The following is a 22,830-nucleotide window of genomic DNA, read 5'->3' on the forward strand; positions in this document are numbered from 1 at the left end:
AAATATCCTGCAGACATTATGACACAGGGTACTGTCCTTTCAGGGAACTGAATGCACTGAGTGGCATCAGTTGTGTGAGGAATGGATGCGGTGATTGTGCTTTTTTGTTAGTAGATTTTTTTTTATTTAATTCTCAGCAGTCACTTTATATGTGGCTCCCATAGTAATTTTTTGGTGACCATTCTCAGAATACTTACATTTTCAATGTTTTTTCTTATCCAGAAGGAATAAAGAAACATGCAGACTGCAGATGGCATGTTTTTTCAATGAAGACTATTGCACATTGTTTATGTAATTCATGAACATGATGCTTCATTTTTGCAATGTATGGTCCTGTCTGTCATGGACCGTGTGTGGGCAGAGACAGGTCACTATAGCAACAGAGCTAGTACAGCAGACTATTGGCTCTTGTTCTACATCAGGTGTCAAACACCTTTACATGTACAGTGAGCCTGTGTTCACTGGGCAGCATTTTAACTGCACCTGGGCACGGTGTTATGGAAACATTGCATTCCTAACAAAGTCAAAACACTGTACATAGCTCACAATGTCTCTCTCTCTCTCACTTTCTCTCTCTCTGTGTTGGGAGAATGTTGTACAGAAGGGTACAGATTTGCTGCCTAAGCTATACTGAAAGTGTGACTAAGAGTTTTATTTAAAGTGCCGGTATTCTCTAATGTGGTGCAGTATTGCAGTCTCAAAAAGGCTGTGAGCAGACATGATTATGTTTGAAAGACGAGCCAAAAACAAATTAATAACTTTGGCTTTATTGAACTGCAGTTCTACCCAAAAAACATTTTTCCCGTTGCCTGTCATGGGAACATTGAACTTTTACATACTTCCCAAAACAAAAAAGACTTCTTGCTTTCTTTTCAAATGAAATGGCTGATAAAATCTGTTTGCTAGCATGCATTAGAAAGCATGTAGCACTTCAAAGTTCTTTCAAATGACACTGTCAAGGCAGACGAATATGGCAAAATATTCTTTGGGTGGACCCAGATTTCAGAATAGGAGTAGGTTTTCTGTTCAGCTGATCCAAGTTTAGCACACCATATTCTGATTTTCTTTTGCCGTTTTTCCACTGCGCAGTACAATACAGCACAGTACAGTCACAAATCTAAACCAAGAACTATCCATACCCCAATCAAGTACTTGTGTCTGTTTGCCATCACAGAACCAGAAATATGCCCATCTTGCATTAACAGTGAACAAAAACAGCACTAGAGGAGCTTCAAGTTCTGATTGACCTTTTACTCCATTTAATGTTCTGTGAATCACAGAAAGCGATCCAGGCTGGCTCGTGTGGGGTTTTTTTCTCTCCCCCAGTGGCGGTCATCTGACTCCGCGTGACAATTCCGTTTGACCCATTACTAGCTCCACCCATATATTCAGGCACACTTGGTACCCTTGCAAGAAGGGTAACTAAATTCAGCATGTGTACCCTGGTATGGTACAGAGCACTCAGTGGAAAAGATGTCAAAATGCATGAATAGGGATTTGCAACCGTACCACACTGCCCAGTGGAAAAACAAAAGTGAGCACTGCAAAATGCATTTAATTTACTTGATTTTAAATCTGTACATCATTTTCACCTGAATAAAATCTATTACATCAACATAGTTACTGCCAAAAATAAGTAAAGCCATGTTAATGCTGGCTTTGGCAGCTGTATAAAACAAAGAGGACCCTTTCCTCTTCAGGTGTTTCCCTCTGTTCAAGACTGTAAGATATTCACTATGGAAATAATATAGCCAACCACATTCTCATGATTCCTTTTTCCTGCAGGAAAGTTAGAGCTTTTGTTTGATTGTTGCAATGAGCGCCTTAATGTTTCTGTTTGTCACAATTCCTTGTGTGAGGAATAATTAAACATTATACTGATCTCAGATGGTGCCTCTTTTATTCTCTGTGTGGATAGCCAGTTGTTTACTTGGTTCTCTCCAGGCTATGGATCACATGGATATTACTGTAGTCTCTGTCATGTCACTGGCATGTGGAAATGCTTATGTTTTGAAATATATTTTGGACTGATGGTCTTTTATTTTTTTCCTAGTCCCTTTGAGCACTTGAGCACCCCCAGCAAAGGCAATTGCTGGGACAGAAACTGCTTACCTGGATTCCTCTTTTTTTCTGCTTACAAGACTGTTCAGTGATGAGTAGTTAGTTTTCCATGCTTTTATTCCATACCACTGCTTTGTTTCATGTTTTCTGTACTAAACTTGTTCCTTTTTCCACTGTAACAGTCAATTTTTTATCCATTATGAACAACACTTCCGAAAAATCATGTTACACAGTTTCCTTCTCTTCATGCTGAATGAATCATTTGTCATTCTCTACCATCACTTGTCACCTTTGAGAAGCTGTTTCAGATGAAGGACCTCTTGCCGGAGGTGTGTTCTGGAATGTTCCCGTGTGCGGATGTTGACGGTGTGGGCCTTTTCCTCTCTGTAACTGCGCGGGCTCATGCTGTGCTCAGATCTGATTGGCTGATAATGCGCACAGGCCCATATGCAGGTGCTGCTGTCTTCTCAGGCTGATCTCAGAGATATCAGCTCTCAGCAAAGATTCATAAGGCTGGGCAGGGCTTATTGGATGGGATTTTGCAGCCTATTTTTGTGAGACCATGACATTGGATGTGGCGCTGAAGCTTATCTGACATACACAAGCATGTCGGAAGACTGATAAGATTAATAAACTGTTAATAGATTAATAGTATTCATTGAGAATGATGCTTAGCATCAAAAACTGAAACAAATTTAAAGATTCTTACATTTGTCTCAGCTAGTCTGGGTGAAAGAGTTGAAACTCTTCTTATTTAAGTACAGGAGGGCTTTAGGTGGTATTATGGCAATAAGCTCTGCTACCACTCTCAGGTCTGTAAAGCACACTAGAGGAGATAACAGCCCGCATTCCATGATCCCACATGTGGCTTGTGCCCCACATAACCCAAACATACTTACCTATGACGTGGGGGGGGGGTCTTCATATGCAAGTGAAGATGGGAAGGGTCGCATTAAGCGGTTATGGGTTAAACTGGCCATTGTACAAATTTACAGCTGATTAAAGATATTGTGTAGGACCCTGGCACACACTTTGATGTACACTGTATGTCCAAAAGTTTGTGGACACCTGCTCATCCAACGTTTCTTCCAATATCAGCTGCATTATTTGAGAGTTTATTCCCCCTTTGCTGCAACAGCTCTCTCTTCTGAGAAGGGTTCACACTAGACGTTGGAACATTGCTGTGAGAATTTAACTGCATTCAGCCACAAGAGCATTAGTGAGGCCAGGTACTGATGTTGGAGGATTAGATCTAAATAACTAATGCCACTCCAACACATCCAGAAGGTACTTAATGGGGTGTCAAGGAAGGCTTTATACCCTTCTAGCCTACAGTTGGCCTTGGGCATTGTGACCTTAGGTTCATGTGCAGCTGATCCAGAGCATCCCATTTTACAATACTTGTCTGTGGATGTTATACAACTGCGTAACTGAACACCTGTATCAGTAATGGGTGCACCTTGAAGTAGCTGAATTCACTTAGAATGGGTGTCTGGATACTACATGTAGGCTTGGTTTCCCCAGACAGGGATTAAAAGCAAATTCCACTTGTTGTTCAAAATTTCTGTGCAGTTTAATCATGGAGATGTCACCAAAGTCATTCGAAGTGGTTTGATGTGGACTGCTGCATTCTAGAGAAACATGCCAGCTCAGATTTCTTTACAGTGGTAGTGATAAGAACCAGGGGTCACACTGTCTACAATCCAAATATAGCCACTTTATTTACCATCCAAGATGGCTAGTGTATCTATATGGGTTTCCTGAGTTTTTATATGTAATGGTTGATGATACAATTGTGGTAAATCTGAAACAAATATGTATTTTTGGGGTATTGTTTTGCCTTAAAACACTTACATGTACCTGTCCAGCATGCACAGATTAAGAAAAATACATTAGGCCAAAATTTTATCTCAAAACTAGCATAAAACAATGCCTCCAGCATCAGGCTGCGCATTTATAACCATTTCCTGTAAAAACGTTCTGTGCGGGAGCTTTTAGAGGCATAAAACTTTAAAGACATCTGGTTCCTATCACCACCGCTGTGAACAATTCTGACTTTCTGTAGAAGGGAGCGTTTCGCATCCAACCACACCGACTGACTTTGTTTACTTCTCAAAGTTTTAATCATGCAGAAATTTGGAAAAAGCCAGTAGAATTCACCTTTAGGCCTAGTCCCTGACTACAGGGAGTTCTGAAAGGAGATCCTCTTTTGAAAGGAAAATGTAGTCCAGGACTAGGCTTAATCCCTGACCAGGAAATCAGCCCATGATGTATTTCTCCTGTAGTTGAATTTTGCATTAAATATTATGTTTTTTTATTGATTATTTGTTGACCAAAATGAATTGCTATATAAATAAACTGTTTTGATAAATGTGGTAATTATTGGATTATTGGATGTTGAAGTGTAAATTTAGGAGACATTTCTTATCATTCTGAATGCAATGCAGTCAGACTTGCTTTCTGAAGGGCACATGACATCGGAGGAAAAGACCTGGTAGTCACAAAAAAACATAAACATGTGTAGCCCAAGGGGAGAGAGAGAAAGAGAGAGTGTTAATGATTGGCCAGCCGTTTGCTGAGTGGAAGCAGCGTTACACCTGCACCGGTTTGCGCGCGAGCAAGGTCTACGCTTTGGAAAGAGAGAGAGCGAGGGAGAAAAAAAAAGAAAAAGTTGGCCTCGCGACGGTCGGTTACGCGCGAGCCTGGAGTTTGGGAGCGCGCGCTCTGTGGCTGAAGGGCAAAGAGGAGGAAAGCGGCTCCGCCACACGAGCTCAGGACTTTATCGCATCTCAGCGCGATTCGCTGTCACATTCACACCGTGAGCGCTCGGCAGCCCGCAGGCGATTCCAAGAGCGGAATAAAAAGCGAAACCCGCTCTGCGTGCGTTCACAGAAACGTCATCGTGTTTGAGCTGAGAGGAGGCAGGCGCGAGCCCGAGCCGTGACCTAGCGAAGGGCCACCACGAGCCGAGGAGAGGGAGACGCTCATAGAGGCACGGGGGTCGCTCTTAGCGCCTGGGAAGGGGTAACTGAACGTAGTGGAGATCTTTTAGCTTGCACTTAATAACAGGGGCGTGTAGTGGCCTGCTGTTTCTGTCTGTTATAACGGGGCTCTGCCTGTCTCTCCTCTCTCTCTCTCTCTCTCTCTCTCTCTGTAGCCAGTAACTGCGATCCGGGGGGATTATAACGGGCAACTCCTCTGTGCTGAGAAGTGCGTGGACGTTTATTTGGATTACACAGCCCAAACTTGCCCACCTTTGTGCGCGAGTCTGACGCAGCGTCGGTTAGAAAGTGACCTGTCCGAGCTGGGTGAGAGGTCTCAGCATCATCCGGACCGACCGACCACCTTCATCCGGCTTCCGAACTTAACTGCACCTGCGTCCCGCTCGTTCACATGAAGCAATGACAAGGGCAATGCTCGCCCTGGCTTTTGAAGCTCAGCTTGGGAAATTATCATGGTCTCGATTCCGGGCTCTGAGTCCAGTGGATGTAAAGATTGAGAGCCGTGTTTGGGTAAAGTAGTAACCAGCGGCGTCATTTAAACCAAAGTGGGCTTTAGACTTGCCTGGCCAACGACCAACCATGGGCACAAGGCTGCAAGTTCTTCTCGGCATGTTTCAGTTCGTGTCCCTCACCAGAATCCCAGCGCACTGTGCCAAGGAACCGGTAAGATAAGTTAACCAAGACATTGTTTGTTTGTTTGTTTTACTGAAGTTTCTACTTTGGGACACCTGCCATTAAGTAACTCAATTTAAGCTCTAAGTCAGATTGTCCCTAATTGCTCTCGGATTTTACAGCACAGAGTTAAGAGTTAATGCTCAACACTTGTAGGGCATTTACGCTTTTTGTGTTTAAATAACCTCACGGTCGTTGACATTAGCCATCTCAAAGGTTGAGCGTTTTAAAGCAGCCCGGAAAGTGCAGCTAATGCCTCATATTAAAGATGGAATAAGAAGACACGGGGCGTCTTTGCGGGGCTCTATGACACTGAGAAACGCTAGTGCTCGGTTTAGTAGTTGAACTCAACACCAAAGGTGTTGTGTGCTGCTTCCTGAGTGGTTGTGAAGCTATCCTGCCTTACAAGAAGAGACTCCGTGGTTCTCGGTACTCTTTTGAGCTACGTGAAATCGGTGCCATGCTTTATGGCTGCATCCTGAGGATAGACAGGTTTTAAACTAAGCCTAATTCTGAAGTCAGTTGCTGACTACTCTTATTTGCCTGTGACTTTCAGTTCTGCTTTAGATCATCAGCATGTCAGATTTAGATCAAGTGCTTGATGAAAAATGAAAGGCATCTTTAAAGGACCCGTATAATGGTTCGGTAGACTTTGTGACCCTGCTATGACCTATCAGCCTCTGAGCTGTGTACCTAAGGGTCCTTTATAAATACATATAGCCTCTCTCGCCTTTTTTTCTCTATCTCTCTCCTCTGTCTTACACGCAAACACTTCCAATGACTCAGACTCTTCATACGAGAGGGTTATCACACTGCTATCACCAGGTGGGGAGACGATGATGTCATACTGTCCATGCACAGTTGTCTTGTTGCGGACTCCTTAGCATTTGGGAAATCCAGGCACCTGCTGTGAGCATGGTCCAGAGGCAGTGATTCATGTTACCAGATGTTTTATTGACACATCTGCCCAGCCAGACTGGCACAAGTGCAGGGGGCCGCCAGGAGGGAGCTGCAGGCCCGGAGGTGATGGTCTGTGCTGGGGATCAAAGGGTGTTCGAGAGGGGGACTGACGTAGCCAGACCAAGCTGCTGCTGCAAGAGCTGGCAGCACTGAGATGATCTGTGTGTGTGTGTGTGTGTGTGTGTGTGTGGCAGTGCCAGCCTCCCTGCCCGTTCCAAGCTTAGAGGCTGTATTTCACAATGGCTGTGAGGCAGAAGGGGAGATATCTCTCATATTGCAACACTGATGGTGTCTAATGACCTCCCAGAGTCAACACTGTATCACACTGCACCAGTACTGTGTAAATCACAGTACATTTATGTTGTCATTAGGTCTGTCACTATCAGTTATATTAGCAATCAAGTAATCCACTGACTATTTTGACAATTCTGGATCAATAGAAAGCTAGGAAACCTTTAAAGTCAGCATGAAACAGATATCAGGATGCATTTTCCTTTCATTCTGTGATGTGTTTTAGAATGAAACAGTAGTGGGGAGGGTCTCTGAGCTAGTTGAGCATGATAATAGGTGAGGGTGGAGGGATAATATGATATTATAGGTTAATATTATTTTTCCCTCCCTTTTCCTGTAACCAAAACAATGATTTTGTCAATAAAATAGTATAATATGAGTGCTCATGAGTTGTGCTCATCATTCTATACTATCATCTTATGAATTTCCCAATGTAAAGCATTTGCATAATTACTAATATCTTCAGTATTGTGGAAATGTCAGAGACCACCCTTTATTTATTTAATTTCCAGTCAAAACTGACATTAAGTACAATGTATTCATTTTTCAGCAGCAGGGGAAAAAACAGAAAATGTTTTAGTCATCTGGGAAAATTAGATTTAAAGAGCTTTCAATTAATTATTTAATTGGACAGTAAGCATTTATTTGCCCTTGTGAGGCAAAGGAGTTAGGAACCAACTCTGTTTTACTATCTCAAAATTACTTTTTTATTAAAATAATCATTTTTACATTAATACTTATTTAAATTTATTGTAATGTTGTATGGTGCATGCTTAATTCTCAGATAAATGATTTTAAACAACTGGCTCAGGTGCCTGAACACAGTACTGTTTATTTAACTGAGAACTACACAGAAGCCTCAAAAATGAAATTTAATTTTGTTTTGTCAACATTTATTGTGTCCACACTTTGCCTTTATTACAGTTTCCAATCTTTTTAGGAGACTTGTTTTCAGTTTTTCAGAAGAAAAGAAGAAATTTGTACACCTCCTTGCACACAAGTTCAGTCTGAGAAGTTGTTTGCATTTTATGCTTTTTTGCTTCTCACAATCCAAGTAATCCCACTTACAAATTTAGACTCATCAGTTCATAAAACCTTGCTCCACATTTCACATGTCCAGTTGTGGTGTTCTAGTGCAAATTTCCTTTTCTCAGTAACTGCTTCTAAACAGTTGCACATCCTTTCAGACTCATAGTGTTGAGCTATCTTCTTAAAATGAAAGGATGGACAGAAACACCTGTGGATTGCTTCAGATCTGAAGCAAGAGTGGAGCTTGATTTTCTCCTCTCTTTCTAAGATGAAAGCTTTAAGTGCTGTTTATCTGATGGTGGCAGTTTTGGTGGTCTACTAGATCTTGCATGATAGTTAGGAGTCCCGTTTTCTGTGTGTCTTCTAATAAACTCCTGTTTTATTCACTTATTTTCCTCTTCCTTATACAAGTGAATTATGTTATATCTCCTCAGAAATGAATAACATATACTTAGTAGCTGTTTAAACTGGACATTAAATAAATAAAGGATGATCTTTTACACAGTGTTGTATTTCCTACAGAAAACTGTTTACATATGTGAATGTACACATCCATGAGAATGTATGTAGGTATGAATGTGTGTACATGCACACTTGCAGAACACATAAGGTTTTTGTCACACATGCAGAAGAAACCAAACACACATTCATTTACTCAAAAAACACCCACCAACTCGGGCAAAGGCAGACTGTGCTGTGTGTGTGTTCAAGTACAAAGTCTGCTCTCTCCTAGCTGTGACCTTGCTCCAGAGTGTGGACCCAGCAGTACTGAGGGGCGTGTTCGTGTGAACGTGTACTACTTCCTGTTCTTATCTCACTGCGCACCAGCACATAGGATCATTGTAACACGTTTATATATCTCACAAATCCATTTGATTGGATTTTATGCTGAAATCATGGTCAAAAAGCTAGAACAATGTCCTTTTCACTGGTTTATCAGTTGCAGATTGTCAGTATCAGCATACTTTTCATTGATCAATTTTTTGAATTCATAATTAGGTGTGTATATTAGTCACGGTTCAAACAAGCATATGCCCAGTTCACTGTCCACAGCATTCAGAGTCATTGAGGCATGCTATTTCTTTCACTGATTAGACAATTGTGGGAAACCATTTAGTAAGTGGTCTTCAGTGAAAGCCATAAACAGTCACTGATAACTTGCTGTTGAGCTCTGCTAACAAAAACAAATGACTGTTTAATCTTTCAGTCTATTATTAGTATTATTAAAAGGTCCCTAACATATTGTCCAATACATCAGCAACAAATTGATTTAGAGCCTACGTTACATATTGGTACCATTTCTGTGTCTTTCATATATTTCTCCACATTAACCTACTACAGCTGTTAGGAATAGAGGCAGCTGTGTGGTTATTGTCTCATGTTATTGTTGCTGTGTCTGCTCTTACTGCATGTTATGTCTGATTGTATCTGTGTGTTTTCTCCTCCAGTTAGCTCACTGGCAGCCCACAGAGAGACACAGATCTGAACAAGGTACTCATCCCTACATTCTGATTCAGAAACACATGAGGTCAGAGTAGTTTTTTTTTTATTTTTACAACATTTGAAAGGACCAGCTGCCCTTTATATTGTGAGGCCTTTTCATGATGAACCAATAAAAATAGTCTAAAAGCCTTGTTTCATTCAGGTACCTTAACGTTAAGAACAAAGGTACATTTCATGGATATAAGGTTTTCATATGACCGTGACATTCTATTGGATTAAACCATTGAAATTCATATTTAGAAGTCAAGAAAAGCACACTTCTAAACAAGTCAGTATTAAAGTGGATCTTCTTACTATCTTCCCTATCTGTTTATGTACTTTTCCAGCCACTCTTTACTGTCCTTGTCCCATTTACTGTGCTTAACCCCTTAAACTCTAGAGACTAGTTTGCTAGATAAGAATTAAGACTAGCCTTGAATTGAATTGTGGTGATAATGGTAAATCACCATTGGAAATAGGTTTAGGCTTAAACTGGGTCTGAGAAATGGCCCTGTGAACCTGTCAGTAGGTGCAGAATTTCCTTCCTCACTTCGGTACATAGTAGTTCCTAATTAATTATTAATAGTTACCAGATAATAAACCTTAAGATTAATAACTTAATTAATAACACTCTTGGCATCGCAGTGGAGCCCAATTTAGTTAAGTAAGCTTAATCTGTGTCCAAAAGTTTAAGATTTTTAATTTCTTCTGCTTATTTCAATGTCCCTTCTGTTCCATCCTCATTTTTGCCTGAACCTCATTTCTCTTTGTCTCCTTTCTTCTCACTCTCAGTCATCAAATGGTTAGATGTGTATCAGCGGAGTGGCTGCCAGCCGAGGGAGACATTAGTGGAGGTGTGGCAGGAGATCCCATGGGAGACGCACAACCTCTTCCTGCCATCATGTGTTTCTCTCAGACGCTGTGGGGGCTGCTGCTCTGATGAGGCCCTCGAATGCGTTCCCTCACACACAGATACACTCACCATGGAGGTACCATGATTAGCTACTCAGAATGACTGTGAAGTAGAGTTATATATACACATCTCCTTCCTTCACTCTCACAAACACACAAGTACCCATGAACCCTAAATTAATGTATGCAGAAGTGCTATTCCGATTAGTCTTACATGGGGAGCATGCCTGTGTTCATAGGGCTGTACATCCCCTTAGATCTTTAAATAAACATCAGACATCAATATGATACACCAATACCTGTGAAATGTGTCTTAAGGTCATGGTTAGGGTCCTGGGGCCACCAAAGATTTTCAAAATAGGGACACTCCTACTCTCAGCTAGGTTAGTCTCAGTAAGTAAATTGGCTAGCTATGCTAACTTTGTAAAGCAGAGTGTGTTGTTTTGTTTTTTAATTTCTAGCATAGTATGCATGGCATAGGAATGACATAGAGAGGTTTGGGTAATGTAATTACCAGCGTATTCCAGTGATTTTAGTACTGATTCCACAGCGTCAGTAATGTACAAACACCATGCTCCCATATCACTGAAGATTCTAGTTTTTATTAAGTATGGAGGCAGTCAAAGAAACATTGCTTGCCTAAATTAAGCTGATACATATTGTCTAGGGGTGTAAAGATTCTACAAATCCATGGTTCAGTTCAGACCCTTAATTTTTGAGCTTCAGATCGGTTCTTACCTCGCCTTTTTTTTGTGGGGGGGTGTTGGGGGAAAAGAAAAAAACAGGGAAAAAAATTCTGTTTTATTAAATCATCAACAATTGAAGAGAACAAAGAAGATGGTATACAACTTTAAATAGAATTTAAACAAAATTAAATTGTCATGATTTACGTGTGTTATAGTGTTAATTGTGAAATGCTAAATGAGTTTTATTACATTAGTAACATAATGAGAGCTCTACAGGCTGCACCAGCTGTGGTGGCAGCAGGTTGGGGTTGGGGGGTATCGGGGTTCAGTCTTCCAGAACTGCAACAGAGGTCCGTGGATGTTTGTATCGCCGTTTCAGTCTCGATTTCAGAATTGTTACACCCCTAATATTGTCTTACCTTTGAAAATTAACATATGTAAATGACAGAAAAAAAGTTTGTTGACGGTTGACTGTAAGTGACACACTTGAACTCACGTAAGACAGCTAGGATAAACAAGTCTTCTGGTTGAATCTTGAGAAATGTCTGTTCAATTGCTGTCAAAATTCGAGGATGAGGTTTCTATGGGAATATGAGAAGATGCAAGTCTACTTAGACCTTTTTAACTACATGAAATATCAGTGTCACATTTGAACCCATGTTAGGTTGTGCTCTGCTTTCCTCTGTCCGCACACACAAACTAATAGTACACACAAATCAAAAACAGAAATAATGCAACATGAAGCTTTATGTTACATGCACCCACACACCAACTGTCTCCACACAAAGTGAGATCTCAGAATCTCGCTCAGCATGGTGGAGAGGAAGTGTTTGGACAGACACTCACACACAGCTTGAGGCAGTCATACATATTCAGAGAGAGGTGGATAAAGTCTCCTATGGAGTGGACAGGGCTAGATGGGACTCCGGTCACGTACTGTTTTGAGAGATTGAAGGATAAAAGATGGACTCATTACTATGCAGAGCTATGTGTTTGTGTGTGCGTCATTGTGTCACAGTGTGTATGGGTGTGCAAGTGTGTGTGCATGTTTTAATGCTGATTCCTGACTACCACATTTCTATCTACCCTCCACAGCTGATGAAAACCACGTACATGAAGCACGAACTAGTGCAGCTTCCCTTCATAGAACATAGCCAGTGTGAGTGCAGGTGAGCCACATACGTGCACATTCATATATACAACCATACATCGACTGTCTGGCATGCTGAGCTACAGTTGTATGTAAGTTTGGGCGCCAAGGTTTAATTACATGTTTTATTGATTTATATTGATACTGAAAATAAGCACACATTCTCTAGAGAAACACAATTCTGCATACTTCAGTGCAAAATTACTGTTTATTTGGTGAATTAAAAACATGAAATGTGGCCTGTGCGAACATTACGGCACATAAAATATTTTATGTTTTATTTTTTCGAATTTGTTAAACTCTGAAGAGAAATTCAGGACTAAAGTTTACAGAAATATGCAATTTTACAAGTTTGTTCTCTCAAGTATGTGTAACTTGTATTTAATTATAAACTAAACATGTCATTTGACTAGAGGTGTTCCAACTTTTGCATACAGCTTGCATACAACCCTGCAGGTTGACTCAGCATTAAGTATAATGCTAACACTTTACTGTAAAGCAGTGTTCCTAACATTAGATAACACCTACAGAGGCTCGTCATGACAACTAAAATAAAACAACATAAACATTTATAAAGGCTTATTCCAACATGTGTCGTCTGTCATAAAGGCTGCATTTATCAACTCTGATGTCAAGTTGACATTACACCTACAGTTGTATGCACACTTGTAGGTGCCCCGACCAAATTACATGTTTTGTTGATTTTCTCCTTTCTGTTAAAGTTTTGCATACTGCACATCAAAAAAATCATATTAAACAGGTCTGATTATGCTTATTTTGTGAAACGTACAGTTGGTTGGTGTTCTTTAAGTACAGACGATATCCATAATATGCCTATTGTTTATCATGATAATAAAATGTATCATGAAAGTGATAAAGTGTCATCATATAGCAATATAATGATACTTTATCACTTTCGTGGTACATTTTATTATCATGATAAACATTAATCCAATAATCTCACTGGACACAGATGTTATGTGAACTTGACATTAGAGCAAAAGCAACCTTCAGGGACAAATAATGCCTATTGCAATAAGTGTTTATGTAGGTCAATGTCAGCTGACATAAAGGGCTTAGGTAGGTGTCATGAAGCTTTATGAACACTGCCCTAAAGTAAAGTGACACCAGAGTAACACTGACCAAACACAAATCCTGTAGCATAATAAAATTTTGAAATGAAAACATATTGAAATATGTCAGGCATGGTTTCATATGCAAGAGTTTTCCAAAAAATTTTTTTAAGTTAAAAAAATCAGTTTTTGTGTGAATATCTATCGAACACTGAGTAAAGTTCACTGTGGTCACACTCTCGCCCAGTCAAGTGCATAAATACCCTTGGTCCCAAAGGAGGCCTTTTTGTACTCCATCAGAAAAAGCTATACCCCCAAAAGCTGAGTAGCCCCAAAAAGCCCCCTTTTTTCTGGCATCCAGCCGTGCTGTCTGTATTGGGTCTTTATAAAGGCATTGTATGATTTGCATCAAAAGCTCTTTCACAGTTCAGAGGTTAGGATTAGGGTCATGGGTGGAGCTGAACATTCAGTAAGATCATTTACATGTGGTCTTCTTGCTTTCCTTCCATTGTAAAATGAAGCTGCCATGTATACACTGGGGCTTGCCATGCTGAACCCATCAAAAGCACCATTGACTCAAGAGTTTCTCAACCTTAACCTTGCACTCTGCCAATGCAACTTTATTTACATAAACCAGGCGTTTTTCTACCAGGATGTGTACAGTACTGGAGTTTCTCCTGCTACGTCACTGAAGTGTTATAGCCAAGTGGTCGCCTCTTAGCTGTAAATGTCTGTAAGCCTCTGTTAGGAATTATTGTGATGTCCTTTTAGCAAAACTTTGAGTCAAAAACCGACATTAATTTGCCTCTCTGTTGTTATCTGATTTCTTCAGGCTAAAAGAAGGACTTCGTGTGGAGCCAACCAGGTAAAAGACATGTATAACTATCTTTGAGTGTGTGTATGTGCAAAAGTCAGAGACCACCCTTCATTTAATTTCAAGTCAAAACAGCCATGAAGTGCAAGTTATTCATTTTTCAGCATTGAGAAAAAAAAGAAAGCATATACTTAGAAATTAGAGATTAGAAACCTTAACAAGTAAATAGAATGTGAAGCTTTTCAGTGTTTATTGTGCCCACCCTTTGCCTTCATTACAGCTTCCATCCTTTTTAAGAGACTTTCAGTTTTTCAAAGAAATCTGAAGGAATTTTCTGTGATTCTTATATCCTCCAAAAGTCCGTCTTAGACGTTGGTTGCATTTTCTGCTTCTTACAATGCAAGTAATCCCTACTACTAATTTAGATTTGTCAGTGCATAAATCTTTACTCCACATCTCAAATGTCCAGTTTTGATGTTCTAGTGCAGTTTTTCTTCTTTTTTGCCCTTTTCTTTCCTTCTCAGTAACAGGTTCTTGACAGCTACGCATTCTTTCAAACTCATAGCATTGAGTTGTCTTCTCACAGTGGAAAAATGGACAGAAACACAGGATTTTTTCAGATCTCTCAAAAATGAAAGCTTTAAGTACTGTTTGTCTGATGATGACAGTTTTGGTAGTCTGCTGGGTGTTACACTGTTGTTAGGTCTATTTTAGATCCATTTTTTTATATCTTTTAATGTTTTTTTTTTTTTTTAAATCCATTGTTGGAAATTCCTCTTTTTTTTCCTCACTTTGACTTTCCCCTTCCTATATGTTAATTTATATGTAATATCCTCATAAATATCTCTTTTAGCCATTTTGTATGCACATCAGAAATAAATTTGAAGGCAGCTTAGGTGAGTTTGGGTAGTTGTTTGTGTGAATGTGTCTGTTAGAAAGGGAACATAATGTCACTGATTCCTTTGGGAACACCATTTTTTGGGAGGACACAGCTGTAGCTCAGGTTTTAAGACTGGAAAAATGAAAGAGTTAAAGTGGCAGAAGTGCACAAGTAAAGAGTGGACAAATTAAATACTGTCAGTTTCAATACTATACATAGGGTTGAAGTCTTTTGTGTCATTTTTTGTTAAATGTATGTTTCCTGCTTTCTTTCTGACACTGAAAAAAATTGTCTTTAATGGCCATTTTGCCTGGAAATTACATAAGCAAACTCTGACTTTTGCACAGTACTGTATGTATGACTGTATTTAGGTCATGACGTAGTGTTAGCCATTTACAGTTTATATGCACACTCTCTCTCTCACTCTCTCCCTCTGTCTCTGTCTGGCTGTTGTCTGGCACTGCATGCTGAGTTAATGTAGTGTGAGAGAGCACCAGCGGCCCAGCTTTCAGAGCAGCCGTCTCATTCCTCATCTTATCACCTGCACTCTGGCCAACTGAGAAATGACATCAAAACCAATTAATTTAGCTCTTGTGTAAAATTAGCACAGTTATGGCTGATAGTGCTAGTTTTAGATGTCAGCTGAGGTATGCATTTATTTCAAAATTTGATATGCATAGCATCATCATGAATATTTTAGAATTATAGCACAAAGACTGTCCATATATGATACAAGAGGAGGCGAGTGTCTAACAGAGAGCATATACATCCATAAGACATAACAAGACAGATCTAAATAATTAAAAATGACTTTTTGGCCCTGTCCTGAAGCGTTCCATATAGTCATATTGCTAGAGAGCAGAGCCATCCCAATTTTGAAAAATGACGCCCCTGCTCACTCGGACTAACCACCTTCCGCTTGGAAAATGCAGGAAGAAACAAACTTTTGAACACTACGTAACGTTGTTTAATGTCCATGTCATAGTTCTTCAGGATTCACTTCTGTATTGCTTTTGCAAATCCTGTGCTGTCTCAGTTACCTTAAATAAACTGAAGCTTTTTGAAAACACCGATCTTCCAGTTCTACATAACAGACTTGTCAAAGTAAAAGTGGCTAGAGGAAGTGAGTAGGGGCTTCACTTTTTGTCAATTGCTGTTGGTCCTGTGTGTGAGTCCAGCTGGCCTGCGTCTGCAAAGCTGGCCACGAGTCAGAACCCAGAACTCTGTGTGAGTTGAGAAACAGAACATTCGTTTTATTGCTTAATTAGGCCACAGGCCTCTTGGGGGGCTCCCGAAAAGCAGCCCATGAATTGCAGGAATTAAGAAAGAAAGTCACATGATACTAAAATCAGTCATTCTGATGTATCAGCCCTGTGTTTAGCATTGGCCGTGACACCATTTAGATTAAAGCTTGCGGAAAAGTGTCACTGGATGGAACTTGAACTGTGCTTATTCATCTCTGTCTTAAAGGGAAGACCCGCGGCCAACGAGAAGAGGAAGGAAAAGGGAGAGGGGAAAACCAAAACGAAAGAAACATGTCAGGATAAAACCTACGTACGTTTCTGTTTTTTTCTATTATGTAAGAAATCCATGACTTACACTCAGTTATATTAAACTGTACTGATATTTATCATATGAAGTAGACATACTTCAGTTCTTTGGATCTCACAACCTTGACTACAGTCATATGCAAAAATTTGGTCAAATGACGTGTTAATATTCTAAATGAAAAATAATCAAAAGTTACTGTACAATTACTATGAATTTCACATTTTGGGGAAAATGTATAAAATGTGACATGCAAAAACTATGGCACAATTTGTATTTTATGTTTTTCCAGAATAAACTATATATGGCATTCTTCTGTAAATTGTAGGGCACAAATAAGTATTGTGCCCTACAATTTACAGAAGAATGCCATATTTAAGTTGGTTGCCTGTAGAGGATGTGTTAGCTTATTTTCACTTAGAAAATCAACAAAACCTAACATTTAAAAACGTTTTATGTGTGCTATTCTAATTATGCTACAGTTGCCTCCACTAGGTTATGATGGTCAGTTATTATTACTGTTATTAAGCCTATTATGATTATCATTAATAACCTGCATGCTATAAACCTTTTGTACATAAATCTTTAAATAACCTTTAAATAACCTATGTAGTACCAAAAAGGTTCTCCTATTATTACAAGACTTTTTGCAAGACTGAAGTTTTCATTTATACGTGTTGCGCTGCACGTACACACATACTTTATTCACTTCCACATAAATATCAATTAATTCTACTCTTAAAGAATGAATCTCTCCCCCCTTTTATTCCTTCATCATATGTACGGAAAGGGCAAGCAGAGGGCACTTCTTTTGGATCGTCTCTCCCTCCCTGCTATCCATCATTCAGCTCTCTATGGATAGAGTCAGTGGCAGGTGTGAAATCAGGCTAATTTGTGGGCTAGAACGCAGCGTCCCCATCCCCCAGCGTGACACTCAGCTTCCTCAACTACTTACACTCAGACAAAGATAGATTTCTTCGTTAATTAACTCACTCAGCTGTGGATTTCCTCTTTTCCCTTTCAGTTTAGTTAACTGAGGGAGAAAGTCTGTCTGGCCTAGCATTATGAATAGCATATTATAGAAGCACTAGACATTGATCTTTTACGATCTTTAAACAGCCTATCTTTGTAGCATCCCTAGTGCTCTTCTTCTTACCATTAGGACTGTAGGCTGAGCATGAAAAGATAAGGAAAGATTCAAGCCGTCATATAGTTGAAATAACTTCAGCATGTGCTACTTCTTTAAAGTTTACATCAGTCTTGCAAGTGTTGATCATGTTAACAATTCAAAGACTGCCATGACATGACAATGTGGTTTAAACATGGTTTGCTGTTTGAAAGTGTTGAATGACAATTTAAAAATAGGAAACAATGTTTTCACTGATGTTAAACAAATTTTGTTGTGGATATAGGCGTAAAATTATTCTACTATGATGCTAATGATGTACAAGTTCATGTTTCAAAAAGTGGCATGAAATAAAGTTAAGAAATGTTAAATGTAGCTAGGAAATATGCGTAGCACAGAGAAATAGGTTATTATAAAATGAATATCCAGAATTTCTTGTATTTTGCAAATGGTAAATAAATCTTGGGTATATCATGAGTTCGATCCCCAGCGATGCTACAGCCATCCGTGGCCGGCAGTCCAAGCGAGTATAATTGGTCTTGCTCTCTCTAGGTGGGTAGGATTGCTCTCTCAGCACAATGCTAGATAACACAGGTGTCTGTTGACATAACAGAATTGGCAGTTAGCATTCTCCTACAAGTGCGTTGAGCTTTCCAATGACATTGTGTTAGCGGCAGTTTGGAAAAATGCAGTAACGCTACATATGTCTCGGAGAAAGTAGGTGCTAGCCCTCCCCTTTCCAGCTCAGCATTGTGTCAAAGGGGGGGAGAGATATAGCTAGTGGGCGGAATAAGCCATGACTAAATCCAAAAAAAGCAGGATAACTTCAAAATGATGGAAGAAAATAATAACAGGTCTAGAAAAAAACATTTTGTTATCTACATTGTTTGAGATTTAAGTCTTTTTTATTATAATAAAATATTATGTTAAGTGATTCCAAACTGTCCTGTGCAAAGGTTTGGGCACTCCTGGTCAAGTTACATGTTTTGTTGAGTGAAGTGCAAATAAGTTAACATATCATATACAGACTCACACTTCTACACATTTTAATGCATAGTTACTGTTTATTTGCTATGTTATCATATTGAGAAAAAATAAGACATAAAACATGGCCTGTGCAAATGTTATGGCACCTTTTACATTTCATGGTTTTTTTTTCCCCCAAAATGCTAAAATCAACAAATAAATAGAAATTATGCTTGGGAAAAGGCATGTTGAACTGTGTTAACGTATTTTCATCTACAAAAACAAGACTTTTGCATATGACTGTATTTGAGTTTTATTATCACAGGACATCCTTCAAACCCATAGCTTGCTTATAATTACTTTATTAATGAGTCATATTTTTTATCATATTTGCCTACTATTAGCAACATATTTACCCAGTGTTGTCGTCCTAACAGGACCATAGTCCCTACCACACCTCCCCCTCCTACTCTCCCACCTAGCACACCCCCTCCTCCTCCTGCCGCGGTGCAGTGTCCACCTTGCCCCGGTCGCAGGATGATATCACAGCCCCCTACCTGTGAGTGCACGTGCAGTCTGAAAGAGGTGAGCTGCGCAAAGAGAAGCAAGAGACTCAACCAGCACAGCTGCAGGTAAACATAAATACACTTTTTTAGGTGCCCTACTTTTGTAATGCTACCACAGCCACTACTCCTTTTCAGATAAACACTTCCCAGAAATTGCCACTGGTAACTTTTCTTTTGCAGTCACAGACAAACATTATATTCACCTACTATTGTAAAGGACTATGAGTAAATGCATCTGCAAAATACATACACATACGTATTTACACTAATTGTCTGATTTGTCTGATTAATTGTCTGAGCTCTATATTGTAACGACAACATATCAATAATTCATCTTTAGCTGCACTTCGTATATGGATTATAGTGTGATGTTGTTTTACAATGCAAATAATTAAAATGATCCCTTATTTATATCAGTTTTGGCCACAACAAGATATTAATCATCGGTTGTTATTGTTGATCCAGAGGTATCAGTGCATGCATAGAAAAGAAATGACACTGTTTTACCCGCATTCTATTTTTATTTCAGATGTGAGTCCATAAGGGTATAACGAGGTGAGAGTTCTCTCTGTCCCCTGGTTACAAGCACAGTAACCTCATCCATCTTTTAAGAAGGTGAAAGGTTTATCCATGCTCAGTGTCTTTATCATGGAGTTCTGGAGTAGAGGTCACCTCATGAAGAGTAGCTGGATTCTAGGACATGAACCTTTTCCCCTCCCTGCTCCTGCCCCAATACGTTTAGTGCAGTGTTAGATGCATGTATTCAGATCGGTATCTGTGTTCCAGTGTGTATACCGCTTGTCACCGAATATCATCACTAAGTTTCTAAAGCATCTTGCTGCAACGGTCCACCCCATCTGCTGTGAGGAGTGGAAGAAATGGCTAATGGAGGCACAGGAGAAGGATGGTGGACATGACAGCACATTCCCTTGTCTTCGCTCAGCTTTAACCTGTGGATTATACGATTGAAACAAGGACATTAAGCCTCCCCTGATATGATGGGCTAAGGGAATTTTGAGAATCCTTGCTACTGCTCAAAATTGGAACCACATGATGTGAATATGTTATTGGTTGCAGTTGAACTGGTTACACTAACGATAATTAGTGTAAACCTAATGGAAAGGATAAAGTCCATATTCAAAAATGTGTATAATTTTAAAAGAATTAAAAATTCACCAAACAGAAAATTTTAACCTGTTGCTCAGAGAACTCAAATGTCCTGCTCACCAGTCATAAAGACGTCTCCCGTCTGCCCTGGGCATACGTACTGCCTCTGACTGAGGGGCTGGCATTGAGATGTGCTGAATGGATGGATGGGTGTCTGTGTGGTCTCCGTATTGAACGATTAAGGATCCATGCATGAGGCTTGGTTTATTCTAGGTCTCCGTAAGCCTATCATGTGGCCTCAAGGGACTGTATCAATAAGGCTTTTTGTGTTGGTTTGATGTCTCGCTCTTTCCTTTGAGAAATGAATGAGTCTTTTCCTCAAGCCAGGCAGTGAGGGGAATGTCAATAGTAAAAGGAACCTGGCTATATTCCACTGGTGCTCACACATACACACAACAACCTCTCTCACCCATTCCCATACACTGTCTTTCTCCTCATTCTTTTTACTTTCTCCTTTCTTTTTTTCTTCTTTTAACTTGTCTATGCACATGGTGCACTTTTCTCTCTTTTACTTGTTTCATGTTCCTACCTCTTTCTCTATGTCTCTATTGCTCTCACACAGACTCAGACAAATAACAACCAGGTAAATATAAGCTTTTTTGGTTAATATTAAAAAAGAGAAGAAATTCAAATTTATTTTATGTGTCTATCACATTCAATTGTTATGTAAGTTCTACTAATGTTAATGTAGCCTCATTTTGTTCGTTTATAGTGCCTTTGTTGTTTAGTGTTTTTGTTTGTTTGTTTTCTGTTAATCTGTCTTAAAGAAACAGCCTGGGTGGCCAACTGTGTGCACATTCCTAGCTCTACGTGTGGGTCTGTGTTCGATTCAACCGGAAAGGCAAGGAGAATCAAGCCCAGAGGGAAGTCTGTTGATTCAATTGCAACCACAAATCTCAGCAGTACATATACAAATGTGTAACAAAAACATGATCATAATGTTCATTTGTGGGTTTAAGAATCTGTTGCATTCTGCACTGACTGTAGGGTGTATAAAATATAATGTATTTATTTTTATATTGAGTTGCATTTTATATCAAGCTTTTCAATGTTGCTTTGGAATATTTTTGTGCCATGCATTAGACTACAACTGTGAGACTGTTAGTATATTAGATGAAATTTAGTTCAGTATTTCCTCTGGACTCACACATTGGTCATAGCCATCTGTCAATGCTCAGGTCCATATGATAAAATGATCTAAAAGTTGCAAACATAGACTGTACATTTAGGTGAAGGTAAAAAAAAGTGTCCATATATTTGCCACATCCACTCAACCTACCTTGAAGTCTCATCTTGTAGTCAATCCAAAATCCATGATGCAAACAAGGGACACTGAGATTTTGCAATATGACATTGAATTGAATGCCCATAGACATACCATTTATTTAGTATATATCTGCAATAATGTAAATAAAACGATCCCTGGCTGTCTGCTTCCTTCAAGCTATAGGAATGGGTCCTCATCCCATTTTCTATAGTTCTCCCCATGAACTCTCGACCCATTTATTTGTGCAGCTTTGTTATGATAAGTTTTTTTCCATGTATGGACCAGGCACTGTGGTGTCCTGTTGTTCAGCTAAACTCTAGTTCTCTGTCGAATGACTGTAATCCAATACCTCGGTAAATTATTCCAGACATCGTCCTCCTTTACCTAGTGAAGTATATCGACCACCCCACTCACTGTATTGTTGACTAAATTTACTGCTACAAGCGTAGAAATGAAACCATGGAAATGTAACAAGCAAATATACCAACTGCATATACTGTATATGAATGTACTCGTCAAATTCAGTGTTTCCGTGCTCCTTCACTAATGTACAGAAGCATTCTAGAATCCAACCACATTCCGACTTTGTTGTGTGAGTCAAGATACATAGCTTTGAAAGAGAGCTGAAACCAAACTAGAAGCCACTCTATAAAGCTATACTCTATATTCTGTGTACCCTGTATGTGTATAATGGTAATAATCAATAGTCTTACTGCTGCTACACCATTTGTGCCCTATTCTCCTGTTTGTGAACAAGTTTGTGTTACAGTGTACAATCTGAGGGTCAGAACACGTAATCAGAATTATGTCTACAATGTGTATATAAGCTGACATGCATTCAACGGACATCCAATCAGCAACAGCCATAATGTAATGTTCAATATACTGTATTATTAAAGTGAAATGTCCTATTTTTGAGAAAGTTCTGTGATTATTGATGACTTTGGGCAATGCCCATCTCTTTCTACAGAACACCTTTGTCTTTGCTCTCCTTCATCTTTGTCTGATTCATGGCCCTTATCTCTCATTTAAGCCTCCCTCCCCATGTTTTCTGTCCTCCATCCCTCTCTCCCTCTCTCATTTCTCCTTGTCGTTTAGTGGTAATGAAAGACAAACATGGCGATAATTATCGTGTGCCTCTGGGAGGGCACAGGCAGGCTGCTGCCAGCGGCACGATG

General features: G+C 39.6%; 1 protein-coding gene across 2 annotated transcripts; it reads left to right on the forward strand.

The window, feature by feature from the left end:
• The first annotated feature begins 4,628 nt into the window (after positions 1-4,628).
• On the forward strand, positions 4,629-22,574 carry vegfba (vascular endothelial growth factor Ba). Of its 2 annotated transcripts, XM_036568580.1 has the most exons (9): positions 4,629-5,085; positions 5,219-5,726; positions 9,464-9,506; positions 10,290-10,486; positions 12,191-12,264; positions 14,151-14,183; positions 16,483-16,566; positions 19,090-19,284; positions 19,748-22,574. In XM_036568580.1, exons 2-9 carry the CDS (start codon positions 5,643-5,645, stop codon positions 19,767-19,769), a joined length of 732 nt encoding a protein of 243 aa, XP_036424473.1. In that variant the 5' UTR covers positions 4,629-5,085; positions 5,219-5,642; the 3' UTR covers positions 19,770-22,574. The 2 variants fall into 2 exon arrangements, with proteins under 2 accessions (XP_036424473.1, XP_036424472.1); XM_036568579.1 differs by having other exon boundaries at positions 4,629-5,726.
• The last annotated feature ends 256 nt before the right edge of the window (positions 22,575-22,830 follow it).

This window comes from Colossoma macropomum, unplaced genomic scaffold (assembly GCF_904425465.1).
Source record: "Colossoma macropomum unplaced genomic scaffold, Colossoma_macropomum, whole genome shotgun sequence".
NCBI lineage: Eukaryota > Metazoa > Chordata > Actinopteri > Characiformes > Serrasalmidae > Colossoma > Colossoma macropomum.